Raw genomic sequence first — 19,800 nt, forward strand, 5'->3', positions numbered from 1 at the left:
GGCGGTAGCGGCTCCCGGCCGCCCTCCCTCCCTCCCTTCAGCCCTCCCTTCCTTCGCTCCCGCCCCCTCCGCTCCTCCACCGGCGGAGAGAGGCGGCCCGCCTGCCCCCCCGCGCAGGGCATGGCGGCCCCGGGCCCTCCGCGGCTGCCCCAGCTGCGGCTGGGCCCGCGGCTGCGGGCCGGGCTGGAGGTCGCGCTGCGGGTGCCGAGCCTGTTCCTCATCGACGCCATCTTCAACTCGGCCCCGCTGCCGGGCGGCTCCGTGAGCGCCGCGCTGCTGGGCGCGCTGCTGCGGCTGCTGGGTGAGACGCCTTCCCTTCCTCCCCTCCCGAGAGACACGGACCGTGCCCCGGCGGCCCCGCTCGCACCGCGGGCACGGCGCGGCCGCCGCTGCTCCCCGCCCCTCACCCGCGCCTGGCTGCTGCTGTTAGCGCTGCGGCCGGGCTCTCCCCTTCCCCGGCCCCGATTCCCGTCCCCACCGGAGCTCGGCAGCTCCTCTCGGCCACCGCTGAGCCCCTGCTCGGCCGCCCGGGCTGGATCATCACCTCGGCCCCTCGTGCCCGCTCCGGGCCCCGTTCACCCCCCCGATCTGTCTCCCCGGCTCCTTCCGCCTCCTCCTGCCCCCGTAGCGGTGCACGGAGCCGGCGAGGGCTCGGGGCTGTGAACCCCCCCCCCCCCCCTCCCGCTCTGGGGGCTTTGAGGGCGGAAGACATGTGATTTAGTGAGTATAGGGTTTTCATGTGGTTTAAAAACCCTTTGGATAGAGTGATGTCTTCGTGAAATACGCTGTTAAAGCCTTATTTTAGCAACAGCAGTTCAGAAGTGCCGGGAATTTGGTTCACAGTGGAAAGAGAAGCCTTTTGAAACTTGCCAATGGTTATTTTCAAGCTTTTTTTTTTTTTTTCTTCCCATGATGGATGAAAGTCAGTGGTATAACTAGGTGATACTGTTTCCAATGTCGATAACTTGGGTTCTTACATAGCCTCGGTTCAATGGCAGCCCCGTTCAGTGAGCTGCTGTACAGGTGATGCTGTGCTGCGGATCACGGTTTGGAGCTGGAGACCCTGAGGCAGGAAGGAGAACACAAATCAAGTTGTTGTTTCGGTTTTATTTGGGGGTTTTTTTGCAGGCCCGAGAGAGATGGATTTTCTTTGACGTTTATGGTAGAAGAAAAACAGGAAGGAAATAGGCAGTACAGCTTCTGGGGCAGGAAGCACAGAAGAGGGGGTTAAAGGAAATGTGCACAGTGAGAAGTGAGTTGTGACTGCATCACACAAGTCAAGGAGCAGAGGGGGAAAAAGTAAACAATTGCCTATAGTAAGGCAGCAGGAGAGAAGAGCAAAGGAAGGTAACAAAACGCAGCAGGTGTTTTATTTTGACTTTTTACATTTATTATATGTTTTATGTTTGTTATTATTGGTTTGGTTAAGGGTGTCAGGGGAAGTCCATGCTCACATGAGAAGTGATGCTGAGGAGGTCCTAAGTTGCCTCCTTTGCCTGCTGTGCCATGAGTATGGTGTGTCTGGGATGGGGAGCAGGGGTTCTTCCCCCCTGCTTCCCATTTTCTTCACCTTTTGTTCAACACTTATGGAATTGCTAAGAGTGATAATTCCTTTTTAAAAAATTTGCATTGCAGTGCCCCACCAACTTAATTTTAGGAGCCCTTCCTCGTATGATCGGGATGCTGTAAGAAGAGCATCAAAATGAATCCCCCCTGTGTAAAGGAGAGGTGGATATGTTGTTCAGTGATGTCCCTCAAGTGTGTGGTACTGGGATTGAGGTTTGCATTTATATGAGCACTCTTCTGGAAGGGGTTGGGTGAAGAAGAGGGTAATTTTTGCCTTCTGCAAAAAAGCTTTGGGAGTGTTTTATGCCAAGAAACTTATCTTGAACATTTAGGAAAGGGGTCTGTGGATCTTGGTGTTCCAAAATTGAAGATTAAAATGTAGGCACCTAAAGATGATCTTTAACACCTTCCACATGGTTCAGACAACAGAGTGATTTTGCATGTTTTTTTCTCATCTGAATTTAAGGATTACAGGATTGGGTTTTTGCTGCTATTAGGAAAGTGATCTCGTTCTTTTGGATCATTCTCTATTTAAATAATGGGAAAATGTCCTTTTACTTACCATTTGCAGACTTTGAAGTACTGATCCAAACTTTCCCTGTAGCACAACAGCACAGGATAAATGGGCAGTCTGTCCACCAGACACAAAGATTGAAGCTCTGGAGAGATTGATGATTTTTGGAGGTGATGTTAAACAGTTTTGAAATATTCTGGGAGTACAGCTCTTCAGGAATGCTAATACAGATCTGTGTGGGTGTTACAAAGTTTTACAGCAGGATTCCTTGGTCTGATTCTTCCATCATTCTACACAAGTAAATAGAGTTATACATGGCACAGAACCAACTTCCACAGCTGGAGCACGTTTCCTTTTGTGCTTTTGGTTAACCTTGCTTTGTCCCCAGCACAATGTTTACCTTTTGTATCTTTGCACTGGGTTTAAGTATCTCAATTTCAGCAGAGCCACCACCCCCAGGAGTATGTGACTGTCACCTCAGACAGCAGTCCCTCCTCAGTGAGGACACTGAGTTTTGAGAAGGGTTCTATAAATACTTGAGTCTGCAGAAGGATGTGGAAGTAAATAGAATGACTGGAGCTAGGGAAAAATAGTTTGGCAGTTCCACATGAACGAAGTGCTGATGTGTAAAAGTGATTGTCCCCTGCACATGACTGAAAGTCAAATCCTAAGTGGTGGGTGGCTATGAAGATACTAACAATTTTCAGGAGTTAAAGGAAAGAAAATGAGACAGAGACATTCATTGTAACACAAGAAATTCTTTTAAAAGCAAGTGCAGCGTGGTTTGGTTCAAACACAGCGAGTGCTGTGTTTGGAGGCCATACTGGGACAGTTGCCAATGGGGTGGCACAGGTAGAAATAGTAAAGATGAGTAGAGAGACAAACCTTTATCAAAGGAGGAACTGCAGCATTTCTTAGCAGAGGGAAAATGGAAAAAGACTACTGTTTTGAAGGGCACAGGGCAGGGCAAAGTCTCCTCATGTTGAGATGGACTAAGTGACATAAATGGAGATGGGGGAAAGGAGTGCTCACTGCCCCTTCTGAGATCTGTTACCTCTTAGGGTCTTTTGAGTCTCATTCCGTGAGCCTTGACTTTTCCCTATATGTATTAACAGAGACATGCTGTACTTTTTGTTAGTGCCTGTCAGAGGAACCAGTAGGACAAGCTCTATTGACTCACTGCTGTACTGTTTTTAGAGATGTGTCTTGGATGTGAAACGTCAGTGTTTCAGGATGACCTGCAGTATCTAAATACAGGCCTGTTACTGCCACTGCAAGGCACAAAAATAGGTTTTGGTAAGGCGTGTTTCAGAGCAGCCTGCTTACTGCAAAATGCATCTCCTTTAGCTCAAATGATCACAATTACATAAATAATGACCTTGCACAGGCATGTGAGCCTTTTCTGTGACTCCTGAGAAAAGACAAAGGCTACAAACTTGTCACCAGTTCTGGCTTTCCTAAAGATGTTTGTGGTGGTTAAAATGACAAGGCAACTGTCAAGCTTATTTTGTAGAAAGTGCTGCATGGAAGCAATATTCAGCTTTTCCTGGAAGAACTGAGCTACGATGCAAGGGGCTGTCTGAAAACTGATAGAGGCTTTTCCTCAATCCACTTCACACAGTTACCAGGTTAATGATTGATTAAGGAGAATGTGTTTATATCAGCCAGTGCTACTGGCAAGGAATATTTTTCAGGCAAATTCATAACTTTATTTGTAGCCTGCCTTTAGCAGCTGATTCATGTTGGTCCTCTCCCTTCTTCTCAATCCTCCAGGATCTGAAGGTTTGAGGGGTTTTTTGTATATTTTTGAGTGTTTGGTTGTTGGGTTTTTTTTGTTTGTTTTTTTTTTTTTTTTTTTTTTTTAATCAAATGCTATTTCAAAGGTTTTATTTTCATGATCAAGAGGCTATGGTTTAATTTTTTTTAAACACTTGTTTATGGTGGATTTAGAACAGCCTAAACTGTCAGAAAAGACTGACGCTGCCCTCCAGCAGAAAGAGGATTACTCTTGATTTCATTGGTTTTAGTCAGAGATTGAAAGCAACTTAGAATCAAATATAAGTTGTAGAGATAGAAATCTCTCCAAACTGGTTTCAATGAGAAAGCAGTTGCATAGGGTAGAAGCTGATTGAGAAGTCCAAAACAAAGGCAGTGTGTTTCCTGAAAAAGAAACTGTTTAAGGAAATTTATCTAGTGCTAAGTGCTTTTTAATTTAACACCTCTGAGGGCAGAGCTCTTACCTATGTGGTGCACAGTGATGGAATTCATAAATTACACTGCAGAAGTTTACTGCAGGGACCTGTAACCCCAAACTCCCAGTGCTGCAGTAGCTCTGACAGGATTTCTCATAGGAAGGCATGCCTGGCATGACTTGCCAGGCATGGTCAAGATGTGGTTATGGTCAGTATGAGGGAGAGGTTAGCAAACAGGAATTTCAAGGCCTAAATCTGACTTACAACAAGACAGACAAGTTTGCACTGCCATTGGCAAAGAGGCAATTGGTGCAGTTTTGGATTCTGTGCACAGAAGCTGTGTACTGTGGAAAGTGTTCCTCATGTGACCTTTGTCACCACTCACCAGAAATACAAGCAAACTGAAGGGAAATACAAGTGCCTTCTCCACAGCAAAGTACAGCATTTTTTCACTATTTTCCCATTAAAGAGTTTAAGTAAAGTGTTTTGGTTACTTATCTTTAGTACTCCATCGTGGACAGCTGTAGTTGAGTGCCTTGCTCAGGTGAATTAGGGGACTTAGTAAATCTTACTCAGTTAATTTTTTATGAGTTTTCTTTATAAAGGTGATGCTTCATCTGTTGGAGTTTCTTTGGTTTACTTTTAGAACTTGTCTACCCTTGGATTTTAGGACTAAGGCTGAAAGGCTGGGAGTTGTCACTATTCTAGTCTAAAACTGCAACAAACTTCATAGTAATTGTGATTTAGGGCTTTGCATCACAGCTGAGGTGCACAGATGTTAAATGCAGAGATTAACTCGCCCTCTTGCTTGTTCTCTGAAAAAAGCACCACTGGTAATGCAAAGTTACAAGTGACTAATGGGGAAGTGATACATTAAATAAATGTAGCTCCAGAGCTAATAGGTTAAAATCTGTTGTTGAACTTTTTCTGAGAACTAAATTATTTCAATCTGGTTTTAGGTGTCTTTGTATCCAGCATTGTTCTGGTCTTACAACAGCGAGCACTTTTCAAGTTCTACATGATCACCTCAGCGTTTCTGCTGGCTGCAACTTCAGTGTTGGTGAATTACTATGCTGCTTTGCACATAAACTTCTACAGTGCCTACAACACAGCTGCGTTCGGAATTCAGATTTTCCCACATAAAGGACCTTCGCTATGGATGGCACTTTCCATCCTTCAGCTTACCTTTGGAATTGGATATGTTACCTTGCTAAACATGCAATCCATATACTCTCAACTCATTATCTTGGATATACTGATTCCTGTAATTGGCTTGGTTGTTGAATTACCTTTAAATGTCCGGCAAGTACTTGTTTTTATTTCAGGCCTAGTTCTGACACTAAATACCACAGCCATTTTAGCTACAAAAATTAAGTGGTTCTATTATTCGGTACGATACGTTTATCTGCTGGTGAGGCACATGTATCGTATTTATGGATTACAGCTCTTGATGGAAGACACATGGAAAAGGATTCGGTTTCCAGCTGTACTCCGTGTCTTTTGGCTAACAAGACTTACAGCACAAGCTGTGGTATTAACTTATGTAGTAAAGATGGCTGAAAACAACACAGAAGAAAAATTCTTCTTGATATCGTGGGATAACTGTTGGGAACTGATCTGCAGCCTGATCATAAGTGGGTGTGACTCTACTTTAACTGTGTTGGGCATGAGTGCCGTCATTTCCTCAATAGCGCATTATTTGGGACTCGGTATCCTGGCCTTCATTGGGTCAACTGATGAGGATGACAAAAGGCTTGGGTTTGTAGCCCCCGTCTTGTTTTTCATTTTGGCTCTGCAGACTGGTTTAAGTGGGCTGAAACCAGAGGAACGATTAGTTCGCCTGAGTCGAAACATGTGCCTTTTGTTGACCGCAGTCCTGCATTTTATCCATGGAATGACAGACCCGGTGCTGATGTCTCTCAGTGCCTCCCACGTGTCATCGTTCCGCAGACACTTTCCTGTACTGTTTGTCTCCGCCTGCCTTTTCATTCTTCCAGTTCTGCTCAGTTACATCCTCTGGCACCACTATGCACTAAATACTTGGCTTTTTGCAGTCACAGCTTTCTGTGTAGAGCTTTGCCTAAAAGTAATAGTTTCTATCACTGTTTATATATTGTTTATGATTGATGGCTACTATAATGTGCTATGGGAAAAACTTGATGATTATGTCTATTATGTTCGCTCAACTGGCAATATTATTGAGTTTATATTTGGAGTAATCATGTTTGGAAATGGAGCTTACACGATGGTTTTTGAATCGGGAAGCAAGATTCGTGCTTGCATGATGTGTCTGCACGCGTACTTCAACATCTACCTGCAAGCCAAGAATGGCTGGAAGACTTTTATAAACCGCCGCACTGCTGTGAAGAAAATCAACTCGCTTCCAGAGGTGAAAGGAGCTCGGTTACAGGAAATTGATGACGTCTGTGCAATCTGCTACCACGAGTTCACCACCTCTGCGCGCATTACTCCATGCAACCATTATTTCCACGCACTTTGTCTTCGGAAGTGGCTGTACATTCAGGACACGTGCCCGATGTGCCATCAGAAAGTGTATATTGAGGACAAAGAAAATGCCAATATCTCTAACAACAACGGGTTTGTAGCACCAAATGAAAATCCTGTACGGGTTGCAGAAGAAGCTGCTGATGCTGAAAATGAATTAAATGAAGATAATGACAGTTCTGATAGTGATGAGGAAGATGGCGACTGTGGGGCACAGCACTTGAATGAGACTCTTAATGTTGACTCTAACAGTCTTGGTGATTAGGATGTTCTTTACTAAGCCGTGAGCTATTTGTTCAAGATTGACTCCAACAGAATAAAAGTATCACTTTGTAGTTATTGTACTTAAGCACAACAGCAGTATCTCAATGTTGAGTCTGTGAATGGTGGTTGTTTACTGTGGTGTGTGCTACTGTAAATATACCTCTAATTTTTGCTGGTCTCTTTCATGACCACCTTAAAATTATGTACATTATTGTACATGGAATAAAATGTTTTCACGTTTTTAAGATGGTTGGACAAAACACTCTTTAATTGATGTGGTGATAATGCTGTGCCAAAGACTGTATACCAGTAATCCCCAATCAATGTCTTCTGGATGCAAATGAAAAATACTGGTGAAAATAGACTGTTCAGCCGGTCAACTCAGAAAATGAAAGCCTGAGCCAAAGCAGCTTTACTTAAAAATTCAGTATTAGCAGAGCTTTATTGCAAAAAACTAGTGAGTTGTGTTTTAAAAAAAAACAAACATTAGGTTGGTAGACTTAATGCTATAGCATTTGCGTATGTGGAACAAAAGGCGACACTGCTCAGCTTTCTGGTGCAGCAGCAAAGCGCATGCCATGGACGTGTCCGACCCTCCTGAACTGCCAGCAGGGGCTTGAAGTGCTTCACATGTGAATGCAGCAGCCTGGTGCTCATCCTGTGCCTCCACTGCTAGCTGGAGTTACAGGCATGGCCTGGCCTTGAAGTCAATCCTGAATCTTGACAAAAAGGGAGAGGGCTGAGAAACTGCACAAATGCAGACCACCTTTTCCAAAGCAGCTTTAATCTTGTACCATAAAAAACCCCAAACCCACTACATATTGGCTTCCATTGATTAGAACTTGCAGGAATGATGATTTTTAAATTTTTGCAATATCTTTACAGAAGTTATGCTGAATAAATGTAAGAAAAACAACTTTACATATTTGGAAAGAAGACTTTAATGGTGTTGTTATATAGAGTATTGGCCAACTCAAGTGGGTCATCTTCTCTTACTGCCGCCATTATTTCCAGTATTTGACTAAAAAAGAAAGATTTATATTAGAAGACTGAAACCCAGTACTTCAGAATGTACTTCAGATTGCTGCATGTGTATGTACAACTCACTGAGATTAAGCTGGAATAAAAACCTACATTAAGAGCAATAGGACAGGGTGCTCAGATATGCAAATAGCTTCACTCTTAAGTTACTAACTGCCATTTTCTTTACACTGAACACTGGTTTGCTTACTGGTACAGACTCATCTTTGGTCTTTTGACTCTTGTTTGGAGGTAATTAAACAGCTTTCTGTTTTGAAGGAAGTGTCATTTTGTGGGTGTCTTTATCAATGATCTTGATTTTTCAAACAAAAATGCACTAGCCTGTCAAGGCTAAAGCTGCACTATGAATAGACTGGTCTAAGAGAAATCTTAAATTCCAGACACATCTTTATCAGAGCACAGTGCTGCCAAAGTAACTTACTCCTACTTCCCTATTCTTTAGCTTAATTGTGATTAATGTGGCCAGGTATTTGCACTAAATATTTCTGAGCAATTTCAAAAGGCTCAGGGCCTTGATACAAGCCAGGAAGAGTAGGCAAAAGAAACGGGATGAACATGATTAAAACCAAGCTACAACTGTTTCTCTGCAATTGCTTTCTTGATTTTGTATCAGTCATTCTTAAAAAAAAGTAATATTCTGTACCTTTCCAGAGATGTGTCATACTTTGGGTTTTTCCAGTAGCAGCAAAAAAAACTTTAAACTCTACATTGAAAAGTAAGAAGCTTAAGCTTTGTAGTAAGGTTTGGTGGGTTGGTGGGCTTTGGATTCTGCCTCTAAGCTGAGGCACTAGCTAAACTTTTTTTGAAAGACAGCATAGGAGAAGTTGCTCTTAATAATTATATTATTGCAAATATTTTCCTAGATGCAGAATTAGCAGTGAGATGGAGTGAGATCAGGCCTACACAGAAATAAGTAACAAGTACCAAAGAATTTCAGCCAAGAAGACTTAGGGTTTACTTCTCTCTGCTCACTTGGATGTAGTAGAAGGCTGTAAGTTACTGTAACACTGTGTATGTGAAACTGCTGAAGGAGAAAAGAGAAGTCTCTTGTGGCTAAACTTTTTAAAAAATAGCTTCCAAGGGAAGTACTTCTAAATATATACATATGAAACAGAAATATCACTATCAAAACTGAAAGGTGTCCAAAAAGCTCTAACAAAACCAGACAAATGGTAATTTCCTCCTGCCAACTGAGCTGTATTAAACTGTATATATACCTGAAACATGCAAGACACTTTGTGGACTGAGTAACATTCCCTCACACCAGATTTTGCTACTTGAGAAGTCACAAAACACCAATTATCAATTACCATTCCTAATTTTTCTTGAGGCTTAAAAGGTTCTTTAAATTCAATTGCTTATAATGAACATTATTGGGATAATAATTTCAAAGGTTGAGCCAAACAGTATTTTGTTCATAAAACAAGGCAAAAGCCAAAGCACAGCATTGGTGTAATGATCTTGAGTGCATTTGTGCACTCTGCGTCTATGCAGAACAGACTGTGCATTTTGAGTTTGGGGGCTTCTGAAACATTTCTGTAAACTACAACTAAGGCAGCAGACAAATATGTCGGGGGTGTTGTTGACATGGGCTGGTTGAAAGAGTAACAGTGGAGGCCCTTCACTTGTGATCAGAAGAGTGTTTTCTATGATCTCTTCCAAAACTCCAAAGTCATGGACTGACCCTAGAAAGTCTTAAAATACTGAAGAAATCTTTCTGTGCTAATGTCTTCTTCACTTTTAAAATAAAAAAAAAAAAAAAAATTAACAAGTATTACAATTGACCTAATTGCATTGATTATACCTGAACGCTAGGAGATGTCACCATGTAAGCTTAAACTGTGCTTTTACATCAGTGGTTTTCCAAGTTCCTTCATGTCTCAAAAAGCATCAGATTTCCCTTCACTTCTCAAATAAATTCTTGTTTAGACACCTTAACTGCATACCTGGATCTTTAGTATTATCCTGAGCAGTATTTCAAAATCTAGACAGGGAATTCTGAAAATTCAGTATTTCATCCATTAATAGTATTTAATGCAGATAGCTAAACATTTCACTAAAACAATTACACATTTTTCTGTTTTTCACACTTCTGTGAGGAACTGTGTGGAAAGGAGGCAGAAAACTGTGTCTGTGCTTACCAATTCTGTTCATAAGCCCCTGGAGTTTTCTTTCACTACTCTGTATCTTGGGTGCTGTCATTCATATCTAAATTGCACAGGATTGTTTGAAGCACAGCAGCAGAAGGAAGAAACATCCCTGACAAAATGCCTGCTGTGGCAGTTCGTGTCACAGGCCTGTGACAGCAGCAGTGTCACAGGCACTGCTGGTGCCTCAGCACTGTCCCACCTGTGGGACTGTCCCCTGATCCCCAGGGCTGGATCAGTTTTTAAAATTACCTGAACAAAAACCAAGTGCAATGAATATTCAAGTCAGCTTACTTCAGAGGGTTTAACCTCTTCTACAGTGCATCAAGTGAAAAAATAATAATGGTACTGGTTTCACTTTCAGGGAGCATTATACATCCAGAATAGCCGAAGTAGGAAAATTAGGATTTTAATTTTTTCCACAGCTTATAAAGCAAAACCTTGCACAAGTTTCAGTATATTTAGAATTAATTTCTATTTTCTACGTTACTAGTGAACTGGGATTTTTCTATCTTTTTCACATCAGAGTTGGAGTATTTAAAATAAGAGTGCAGTAGTACACTTACATTATATGGCAGGGTTCATTTCTGTCCTTCAAGCAGTGTCCTTTTTCCCATTTCTTTTTTGTAGGAAATGTAGTTTTAATGTATTTTGATCCAGCATGAGTATTTTTCACTCCACACCAAGGTGCATCTAGTTGAATTTGAATAAAAGAATTAGGAGTGCAATTGTTTCAGAACAGCATGAGATAGTTTGATTGACTACTTCTACAGACAAAAGCTCCTGCAATCTCCTTCCAGCAACAACCTCCAGCTCAAAAGGAAATTTAAGAGCAATTTAACATCCTGGACTTTTATACAACTATCTTCAGGATTTTACACTTGAAAAGATCAGCAATAATAATACATAACACTAATTTCCTCTGACATGATAAAGACAGCCAGATACATTGCATGCATTCCACAGAAACTTCCTGTATAACAGGTCTATACTTCACGTGCAAATACATTTAAGGATTTAGCAGTTTGCAATTTTCCTTTCTCAAGAGTCAGAAATTAAAATAAATACTGTATTTGTACTGTCAATTATTGATATCTGAACATGAAAAAAGAACACAACATCCTCAGTCAGTCCCTTAAAATGACTGCTCAGTGGGCTAAGAGGGGAATTCAAGCATTCTTCCACCTATTCCACTTAAAGAGCAGTTCTTTCCAAATGCCATTACTGCTGCCAGTGGCTAACTCACAGCCATTGCCCTGTGCTTGGCACATCTCCAGCAAGCTACATTTTAAAATAAACTTAAGCTGGTACAAAAATCCAAGTTGTCAATTTGTCCTTTTCATCTTCCCCTGCAATGTCAGGAACTGACACAGCAGCTTATTCCTTCCAGCAGAAGGCTGGAAAGGAGTAGTTCTGTAAACTGCTTTCTCAAGTAAAGAAAACAGCCAGTGTTCTGAATTCCTTAGGTCTCAATTCTGCTTTATGATTGCTACACCAGTATATCTCATTGCCCATTGTCACAAACTGACCAAGATACAAAATCTTACCAGTCTCTATCATTAATCGTTCACTAGGAATTGATTTCAGTGTTTCCAAGTTGGCTTCTGTTTTCAGTGAACTAGAAAATTTAGAGTTTGGTTAAAAAAATCCATAAAAAGCATATTAATTACTGTGCCTAATAAAGTGTTTTGTAGCAAAGACAGCTTCCTAAATAATTTTGTTAATTAAAAAAAATGTGCTTCCTTTTTTAACAATACTGCTTGTAAATTAAAACTGTGCTGCAGAACCCCTTTGGCTGCCCTTGCTTGCCTGGTGCCAGCCTCTGTACCTTACAGAGTGGTGCTGGCTGGCATTTGGCCAGGGGACTGCTGAGAATCCAGACTGCATAACCAGGGGATGAGGCACTCGGGTTACATTTGCATTACTCCAGCATTTGACAGGCACCTTAAAGTCAGGCTGTTTTTTAAATGCTCCTCAGAAGGAATCTTTCCATGTTCAACAACCTTATTTAATTGCAAGCAAGGACTGTCCTGAGGGTAGTAGAGTGGACATGGATTAGCTCACTGAGCTGCACAGCAAGAGCTTTGATGGTTAACAGACTAATGTGAGCAATTCTAAATCTGTCAGATGATTAAGGGTCTAGTGAGCTTTGAAAACTTGACCTCACTGTTTAAAAGGAAGCAATGAGTTCACTACAGCTGCCATTTTAAAGCAGTTGTATTTCTTGTAAAGAAATACAGCCATTTATTACAGCCAATACTTACCAGCCATTTATTCCAATATAAAGATCCAAATCTATTAGAGCTGCTGCTTGTTCCTTTGTGCCATCAAAAGAATGTACCTAGAACATATAAATATAGATACACAGACATATAAAAATACTTATGTGCTTTTATTAAAACTCCAGTCATTCAAAAGTATGTATTACCTTTTCTTAGCATCAAATACCTTCAACAGTATGCATTACACATCATTACAAACATCAAGATGGGACACGGCTCAGTTGATTCTGAATTTGAGCAAAATTCAGGCTGAAGTCATCTGAATGCTGCACTAGAAGTGGTTACTACACTTAAACAGTGATAAATATGTGTATAAAGGCCTACCCAGTGATACTCTTTTGGCCCTGGAATTCCCTGTAACTGGGAGATCATACTCAGGAAGTAATCCTGTGCATGCTGAATTTTTAGATTCTTTCCTCAGTATTCCCTTCAGGGCACTGCCAGGGCCACCACAAGAGGAGCATTCTGTTCTCCACAGGTGTCAGTCAGTCCAATGGAACTAGCAAGACAGTCCCTTGGTCATTCCAGAGAGGAAAGTAGAGGGTGACAAGTTACACAGTGTAATGCAGCTGGGAACTGCATCTTCTCAGCCTGAGTGGAGCAGAGACCCTGTCTGCTCTGCTCCCCTGTGTGTGACAGGGACAGGCAGTTGAAGAAGATGCCTGCTCATTTCTCCCCTCTTTCCTGGCTGTGCAGGCAAAAGGAAAGGGAGGAAGGAAGGAGAGCCTTCACAGAATTACACACGACATTACACATGCAAAGCACAGAGTGTGGGGAAGGGTTTTGTGGGAACAAAGGACAAACCTGGGGACTGCAATATTCTTGTAGGAGGTGTGGTCTCATGCCAGAATCATGAGCATTTATTACTTTTGAAAAATTCAGTCATAATGGAAACCTGAAAAAGCATTGCTGGACTTCCCATTCCACCCAAAGCCTTTCCTGTTAGACTTCTGAATTTAAAAACGTGATGTGAATATCTAAAGACATAAAGTAATCAAAAGTTCCATCTGGATCTAATTTGAAAATTATGTCCAACGTCAGAAGCAAATGTCTGAGGTTATGGCTTCCACTGGGAACATGCATCTAAATGATTTGTGGTCTGAATGCACTGCAGTTACAGACACTGAGGAGTTGGGAAAAGGCCAATGTCAATTATGAGGTGCTCAGACTGTCCTGCTGGCAGGCCAAGGAAAACTGTTCACATCAGCTGCAGAGCTTTTTCTCAGCCTATCTTCTTACCTTGCAAAAATCCTGTAGAATAAGCAATGAAAATAAAAATGGCAAAAGAGACTGGAAAATTTACTAATTAATAACAGCTTAAATGATGTAACAGGAAGCCTACACAGATTCCATGACAAACAAGAAATTGCATATTAAGCAACAATATTCACACACATGCATGAAAAAATGCACTGAAGTCCATACTTACCACCCCTCCTACAATTCTATCTCTGTTTCTTCTCATTATGTCTAGGAAATGAAATAAAAATATAAAACAGCTTTATAACAGATGAATATAGAAGATTTTTATACTCATAATTTGCTCTAAATATGAAATTCTCAAACAAAACCCACCTAAAAATTCAGCATGTGAGTTTCTACAGTGCAGAAACATGGGCAGCTGCATCTGTTCTGACAAGTCAAATTGTTTTTCAAAATACCTGTAAAATAAAATTCACCTTTAAGCTCAGTGCAAGAACAAATAATGACAGTAAAAGATTTGTTACCCAAGCTTCTGTCCTCCAGCACTAAAGACAGAATTAATGGATTTGCCGTGCAACAGTCCTTATTTGTGCAAGGATTTAAAGGAACCTCTTTCCCATGTGTATTGCCACAGCTGTGATCTATGCTTGAAGACAGGTAAGTGGCCAAGAGCCTCAGTACTGCAGAATGTATGTATGTATACATGCTGAGCATATACTCTTGTGTAGTGTGAGTCTGGAGTTAATTTTATTTATTTATTTATTTTTCATGGAAGAGGAACTGACTGTTCTTTCCACAAAGTTCTAAAATGTCAGGAATGGGAGAGTGAGGATGACAGAGGCCCCTATTTCAAGAAGCACTCATAAACACAATGAGGGTGAGCAGGGGGACACTGTGCAGGCTTCTCCAGCCTCCAGTGGCCAAACTGCATCAGAGCTGCTGACCTGTGAGTAACAATCCACTCTCTTGGGGTGGAACAAATATCAGGTTAGACACCATGCTTCTGCCTAATGTCTTTACCTGTTTTCCCTCCCTTCCTCTGTGTTCCTGCATCCTTTCCTTTTCACTCCTTTTTATTCCTCTCCAACTTTGTACTCCTCAGAGCTGCTCTTGATGGGGGGGTAACAGGGAGGCCCCACCCTGTGGAGACCCTGGAATGTGGGCAGAAGGAAGGTAAGGAGGCAGCCAGGTTCCCCAGTGCAATTGCCAGAGGAAACTGCTCAGCACTGAACTAACCTGTGCTTGTCATTAGCAGGAGTTCTGCAATTACCATCCCACATCCCTGCTGCCCTGCTCCACCCAGGCAGGGAAACCACCCATACTCAGGAACACAGCAGAGGAACCTGAGCATGGCAGAAGGCCTGCAGTGCATGGGTGACTCAGTGTCCTCATGCCATTTGAAAGATGATGCTACTTGGGTGAAGCAGGAGAACAACACTGCCCATCCCAGCAGGCTGGGGATCCAGGCATGTACTGGATTTATTGAGGTGTTGCTGTTAAAACAGTCCAGGGCACTGGGAAATTCCCACCACCAGTTATCACAGCCATTTCAAAGGGAACCTCCAGTGATCACACACTGCTGAGTATCAGTCACTTATCAATCAGGGGAAAGTGTAGCAAACCATTAGTTTGATTTACATTTTCCTAAAAAAACCAACCAAAAAAACCGACCCTAAACAAATATGCAACTGGTCATTTAATTTAATGTCATTGTCACTATTTTCTGTATATTACAAGTTGATATTTCTCAGATCAAAGTTACCTTCCCTGTTAATCACTGCAAATCTCTGAGATAACACAGGTTAAACAAATCAGCTGTAACCTTGAAAACTGACATGAAAATTCATGAGAATGCATTACATCTACTTTGAATCTTCTTTGTCTAGATATCGTGCTTAGTTTAGCTTGTTTGACTAAATATAAATTAATTGCAATTCATGATTGCTCTTGTGGTTAAATAGCTACAATTGCTTGATTTTTGGTGTCAGTTTTCTTTTAACAGAATACTTGTTTGATATGGGAAAGAGGTTTTAGGGACAGAACTGCAAGTAAGCTCCCTAAAGTAACCTACTGGCCAATTTCCATCTAATTTTGAGACGGGCAGAGCCCTTGAAAGTACAGAGTTTAGTGTCCCTGCAAATGGAAATGTAACTCAGGCTTCTTCCATTCCTAGCAACAACAAAGCCCAAGTCATGTTGAAAGGGGAGGTGGATGGGGCAGTTATTGAAGTGACAAAAATAATAATTAAAAAAAAAAATTAAAACCCCAACTCCTGGAAAAGCATAAAGAAACCAGACATACAGTGACTGGAATGATAATAAAATAACTCAGTAGGAAACGAACCCTGCTGAGTTCCAGTGCTTAAGGAACAACCTGTTCCTTTGAGCAAGTTTAGTTTTGACCATCACATTCAAATGCTACAGGATCAAGACACTAAAGGAGCTAAAGCAAACTGACCTTGCTGAGGCAGATCTGCAGACAAACACTTCTGAATTAATCTGATTAATGGTGCATGTGATAGTGTGATTATACAGACCCTCCCAGTAGTACAGCAGATGTGAAACTTCTATATGCTTACCAGGGCATTTATAACACAGCTTTCACTTTAATATGAAGGCAGTACCTTCATCTTACTACCATTCAAATCACTGCTTTCTGTTGGAAAAGTTCTGAGAATGGGAAGATTTCTGAAATAAAAAGTTCTTAGGAACACTACAGCAAAAAAATTTCAACTTTATTAGATTCTTATTAACTTTTAAACTGAAAAAAAACATCAAAAATAATGTACAGGTGAAAATTATCCAAAAGAAAACACAGCATAACTAGCCAGAAAAATGTTGATTAAGTACTAAATGAAACAGAGGTCATGCTCTGTTTTTTGTTGGGAAACAAACCTACAACTCCTCTGTGTGGGAAGTGTGCAGCTGCATGCCAGCCCTCCTGTGACTGATGTACCTGAGCTCCTGAGCAGCTGCAAACCAGTGAAGTGTCCCCATGTATTTCACACTCTGCCTTCCTGTTTGGTTCACTGCTCAGCATGTCATCTCTTTCTTTACAATTCAATTTCAGTGCACCCAATTAGCTGCTCTTCAGCTGCAGTCCACTGGACAAGGAAATGAGAGATAGATATATTTTCTCTCTCTAAAATCAAGGCAGTTAAAGATCTTAAAATCTGATACTCCATCAGTATTTTAGTTTGCCACAGAAAAAAAACAGATTATACTCTAAGGTGTGGTTTGCTGAACTTCATGTACACTGAATTCTACCAGGACAAAAAAATCCTGTCCCTTTTGCTGAGTATTTCACTGTAGGTCAGTAGCATTATGAACAATCCTCCTACTGCTAATATGCAGCAATGAGAAAAAACACAACCAACCACTGCCCCCCAGTGACTAATTTACTCAAAACAGTAACATGCAAATGTAATTCATTAATCACATTCATTAATGTGATTAATTAATTAAATTGTGTGAATTTATCACTTGTATCTTTCAATCAGTTCCCTCTGCAGAGAGAATTCTCAACAGGAGAATGCAGGCTGACTGTAGGGGCTGTGGTAGCTTCTTTCCATTCAGCATCTATGCTGCATGTGTTACTTCTCTACCTCCTGAGATTACCTTTACCATCAGCTCCCCATTATCTGCTCCCAGCTAACACCTTCCTTACTAAAAGCTCTTTTTTACCCACTACTTTTACCACTGCTTTTGATAGTTCTGCTCCCTTCCTCATGCCTTTCACTCAACAACCCAATTCTTTCACACACTACATTTATGGGGTTTTTCTTCCCATAATTCCCTTAGAGCTCCTAACTATTAGGAAGAATTAACATCTTTCACCCCCAGAAATCCACAATTTCTGGTCAGTTTTACAGAAAAGGACACATTGACATAAGTCAAGGCCAGGCAGGTAGCAAAATTTAGCACAATGCACTACTTGAATGTAGGCATAGTTCATTAAATTCCCATTTCTGCCAAAAACACTCTGGGCCCAACCCTGCAAATTTTAGGGCTAGATGTGACAGTATATTATGTGACAGAACACAAGACAGAAAACACTACTATAAATTGCTACAAGTCAATTCACAGTCATCAAAAGTTTCTTACTTGAGTTGGATGTCCTTTGGGCAAAATTCTAATCTATCGAAATCTACAAACAGAAAGAACAAGAACCCCATTTAGTATTTTAGGATTTCTTTCAGTATAAGTCTAGAAAAAATAAATACTGAAGTAGTAAGAGAACACTTACCTAAGCCACATTCTCCAACTGCTACTACCTTTGTCCTATTGTTTTCAATCAGATTTTTTAATTCAGATAGATACTGTTCAGGGCTACTCTGCTCAAATTCTCCACATCGAGTAGGATGACAGCCAACAGTACTGAAAAACATGTCTGAAGCAAGAGAGTATTAGGAGGTTTTAAGGAAAAAAAAAAAAAAGAAAATAAATTTAAGGTGCAGACAACATCTGCCTCTGGAGGTTTCTTTATTGGTCACAATTTTAAAAGAAAACTCCCTTTGACCATATTTATCTTAGTGATAATTTCATTGGATATTACCGCACCTGAGTGGGCGCAGCTGGTGAGAGAGAGACGGTGAATCTTGTTTCTTGAATCAGAAGGCTTGATTTATTAATATATGATATAATACATTATAGTTATACTAAAAAGAATAAGGAGAGAGGTTTTGCAGAGCAGCCAGGCTAGCTAGACATAGCTAGAAAAGAATCCACAACAAAGCTGTGGCCAAGGACTCAGTCCCCTGGCTTGCACTGGTGATTGGCCCTTAATTATAAACATAAAACATGAACCAATCACCAATCAAAATAGGTGCCCCTGTTGCATTCCCCAGCAGCTGATAATAATTGTTTACCTTGTCTTCGGAGGCCTCTGGCCTCCCGAAGACACAGAAATCCGAAAGAAAGGATTTCTGTGGAGAAATGTCTGCGACAATTGGACAGGTATTTTGTGCCTTAAAAACGTCAAACAGTGTCTCCAGTGGGGGCATGTGCACGTGTCTTCTTTTAGTACACATTATTTACTGTACTCCAAAACTGCAGCTTAGAGCTCAACTGTTCTGGTGGAGCAGCCCCCAATAAATCAGGCAATTGTTGAGGCTGGACGAGACCTCTTGAGATCATTTAGAAATACATCTTGTTCAAAATACATCAGGTTATCCCAGCTGTAAGAACTGCAGAGAGCATTTCCCTTATGTCCCCTGCACAAGCTGCTAGAGAATTTCAAAGCTCACATCTCCTGATTAACCCAAGTGTCTGATCTGGATTACCATGCCAAAACCATCATTTCTGCTAAGTGTAAAAGCACTGGGGGAGGGAAAAAACAGGTAAGGCCCTGAGCAACAGGCCCTAATGTTCAAGCCAGTCCTGCCTTCCTGATGGGAAGTGGGGATGTGGACTGGCTTGGACCAAATTATCTCCTTGAGTTCATTCAAACCAAAATTATTTTATCTTTCTGTTAGTAACAGCACTTTATCATGTGTTTTAGTTCAAATACATATTTAAGTAATTAGTGGAATGAAATCTGCCTAAAGAGAAAAGAAGAGCCATTCTCCTTTCACAGAAAGAAAGGAAAAGCCAGAGGAATGATCAAAAGAAAGATACCTCTCTTCATCAAGCTGGTCACAACAGACTGGTGAGTAAAAAACAAACAAAAAGCCAAGAAACTCCATATATTTCACAACATGTAAGCACTTGATCTTATTTCTAGAACAGAAACTTGTATCCATATTTTTATTCCAGAAATTTTCTATAATTTCTGGCTTTATTTAGAAATAGAACATGCAGGAAAAAGAGTGATTCCTTCCAGCATCAGGGATCTAAAGAGCAGACACAAACTCATACACAATGCATTCATCCCACTGCAAATGTAATTTCTCATTTGAATCTGAGTCTGTAAACACCTCTGGGGCAGGTCCTTTTGAACTCAATTCTGAGAGCAGAGAAGGTTATATTTTTGACTGACAATGTAAATTTAAAATGAAAATACCATTTGTCTGTGCCAGCTGCAATGCATCTTTACTATCTTCTAGACTCCCACCTGTAATCAAAAACTTGAAACAAGAGAAATACTGT

At 41.1% G+C, this 19,800-nt stretch overlaps 2 protein-coding genes across 4 annotated transcripts in view; one reads left to right on the forward strand and one right to left on the reverse strand.

The window, feature by feature from the left end:
• RNF139 (ring finger protein 139) lies at positions 1-10,280 on the forward strand. The gene is made up of 2 exons (XM_058803498.1): positions 1-301; positions 5,232-10,280. Exons 1-2 carry the CDS (start codon positions 121-123, stop codon positions 7,040-7,042), a joined length of 1,992 nt encoding a protein of 663 aa, XP_058659481.1. The 5' UTR covers positions 1-120; the 3' UTR covers positions 7,043-10,280.
• TATDN1 (TatD DNase domain containing 1) overlaps positions 7,312-19,800 on the reverse strand; it is a 17,156-nt gene continuing 4,667 nt past the window's right edge. Inside the window, exons 4-12 of one of the 3 annotated variants that reach the window (XM_058805512.1) lie at positions 19,715-19,778; positions 17,960-18,103; positions 17,818-17,860; positions 14,087-14,172; positions 13,941-13,981; positions 12,494-12,570; positions 11,777-11,847; positions 10,796-10,922; positions 7,312-8,062 (exon numbers count right to left, since the gene is read on the reverse strand). In XM_058805512.1, coding sequence (XP_058661495.1) covers positions 7,960-8,062; positions 10,796-10,922; positions 11,777-11,847; positions 12,494-12,570; positions 13,941-13,981; positions 14,087-14,172; positions 17,818-17,860; positions 17,960-18,103; positions 19,715-19,778 — 756 coding nt within the window. In that variant the 3' untranslated portion in view covers positions 7,312-7,959. The remainder of the gene's footprint in view (positions 8,063-10,795; positions 10,923-11,776; positions 11,848-12,493; positions 12,571-13,940; positions 13,982-14,086; positions 14,173-17,817; positions 17,861-17,959; positions 18,104-19,714; positions 19,779-19,800) is intronic. The other 2 variants (XM_058804684.1, XM_058806299.1) reach the window with 2 other exon arrangements.

This window comes from Ammospiza caudacuta, chromosome 1, assembly GCF_027887145.1.
Source record: "Ammospiza caudacuta isolate bAmmCau1 chromosome 1, bAmmCau1.pri, whole genome shotgun sequence".
NCBI classification, from domain to species: domain Eukaryota; kingdom Metazoa; phylum Chordata; class Aves; order Passeriformes; family Passerellidae; genus Ammospiza; species Ammospiza caudacuta.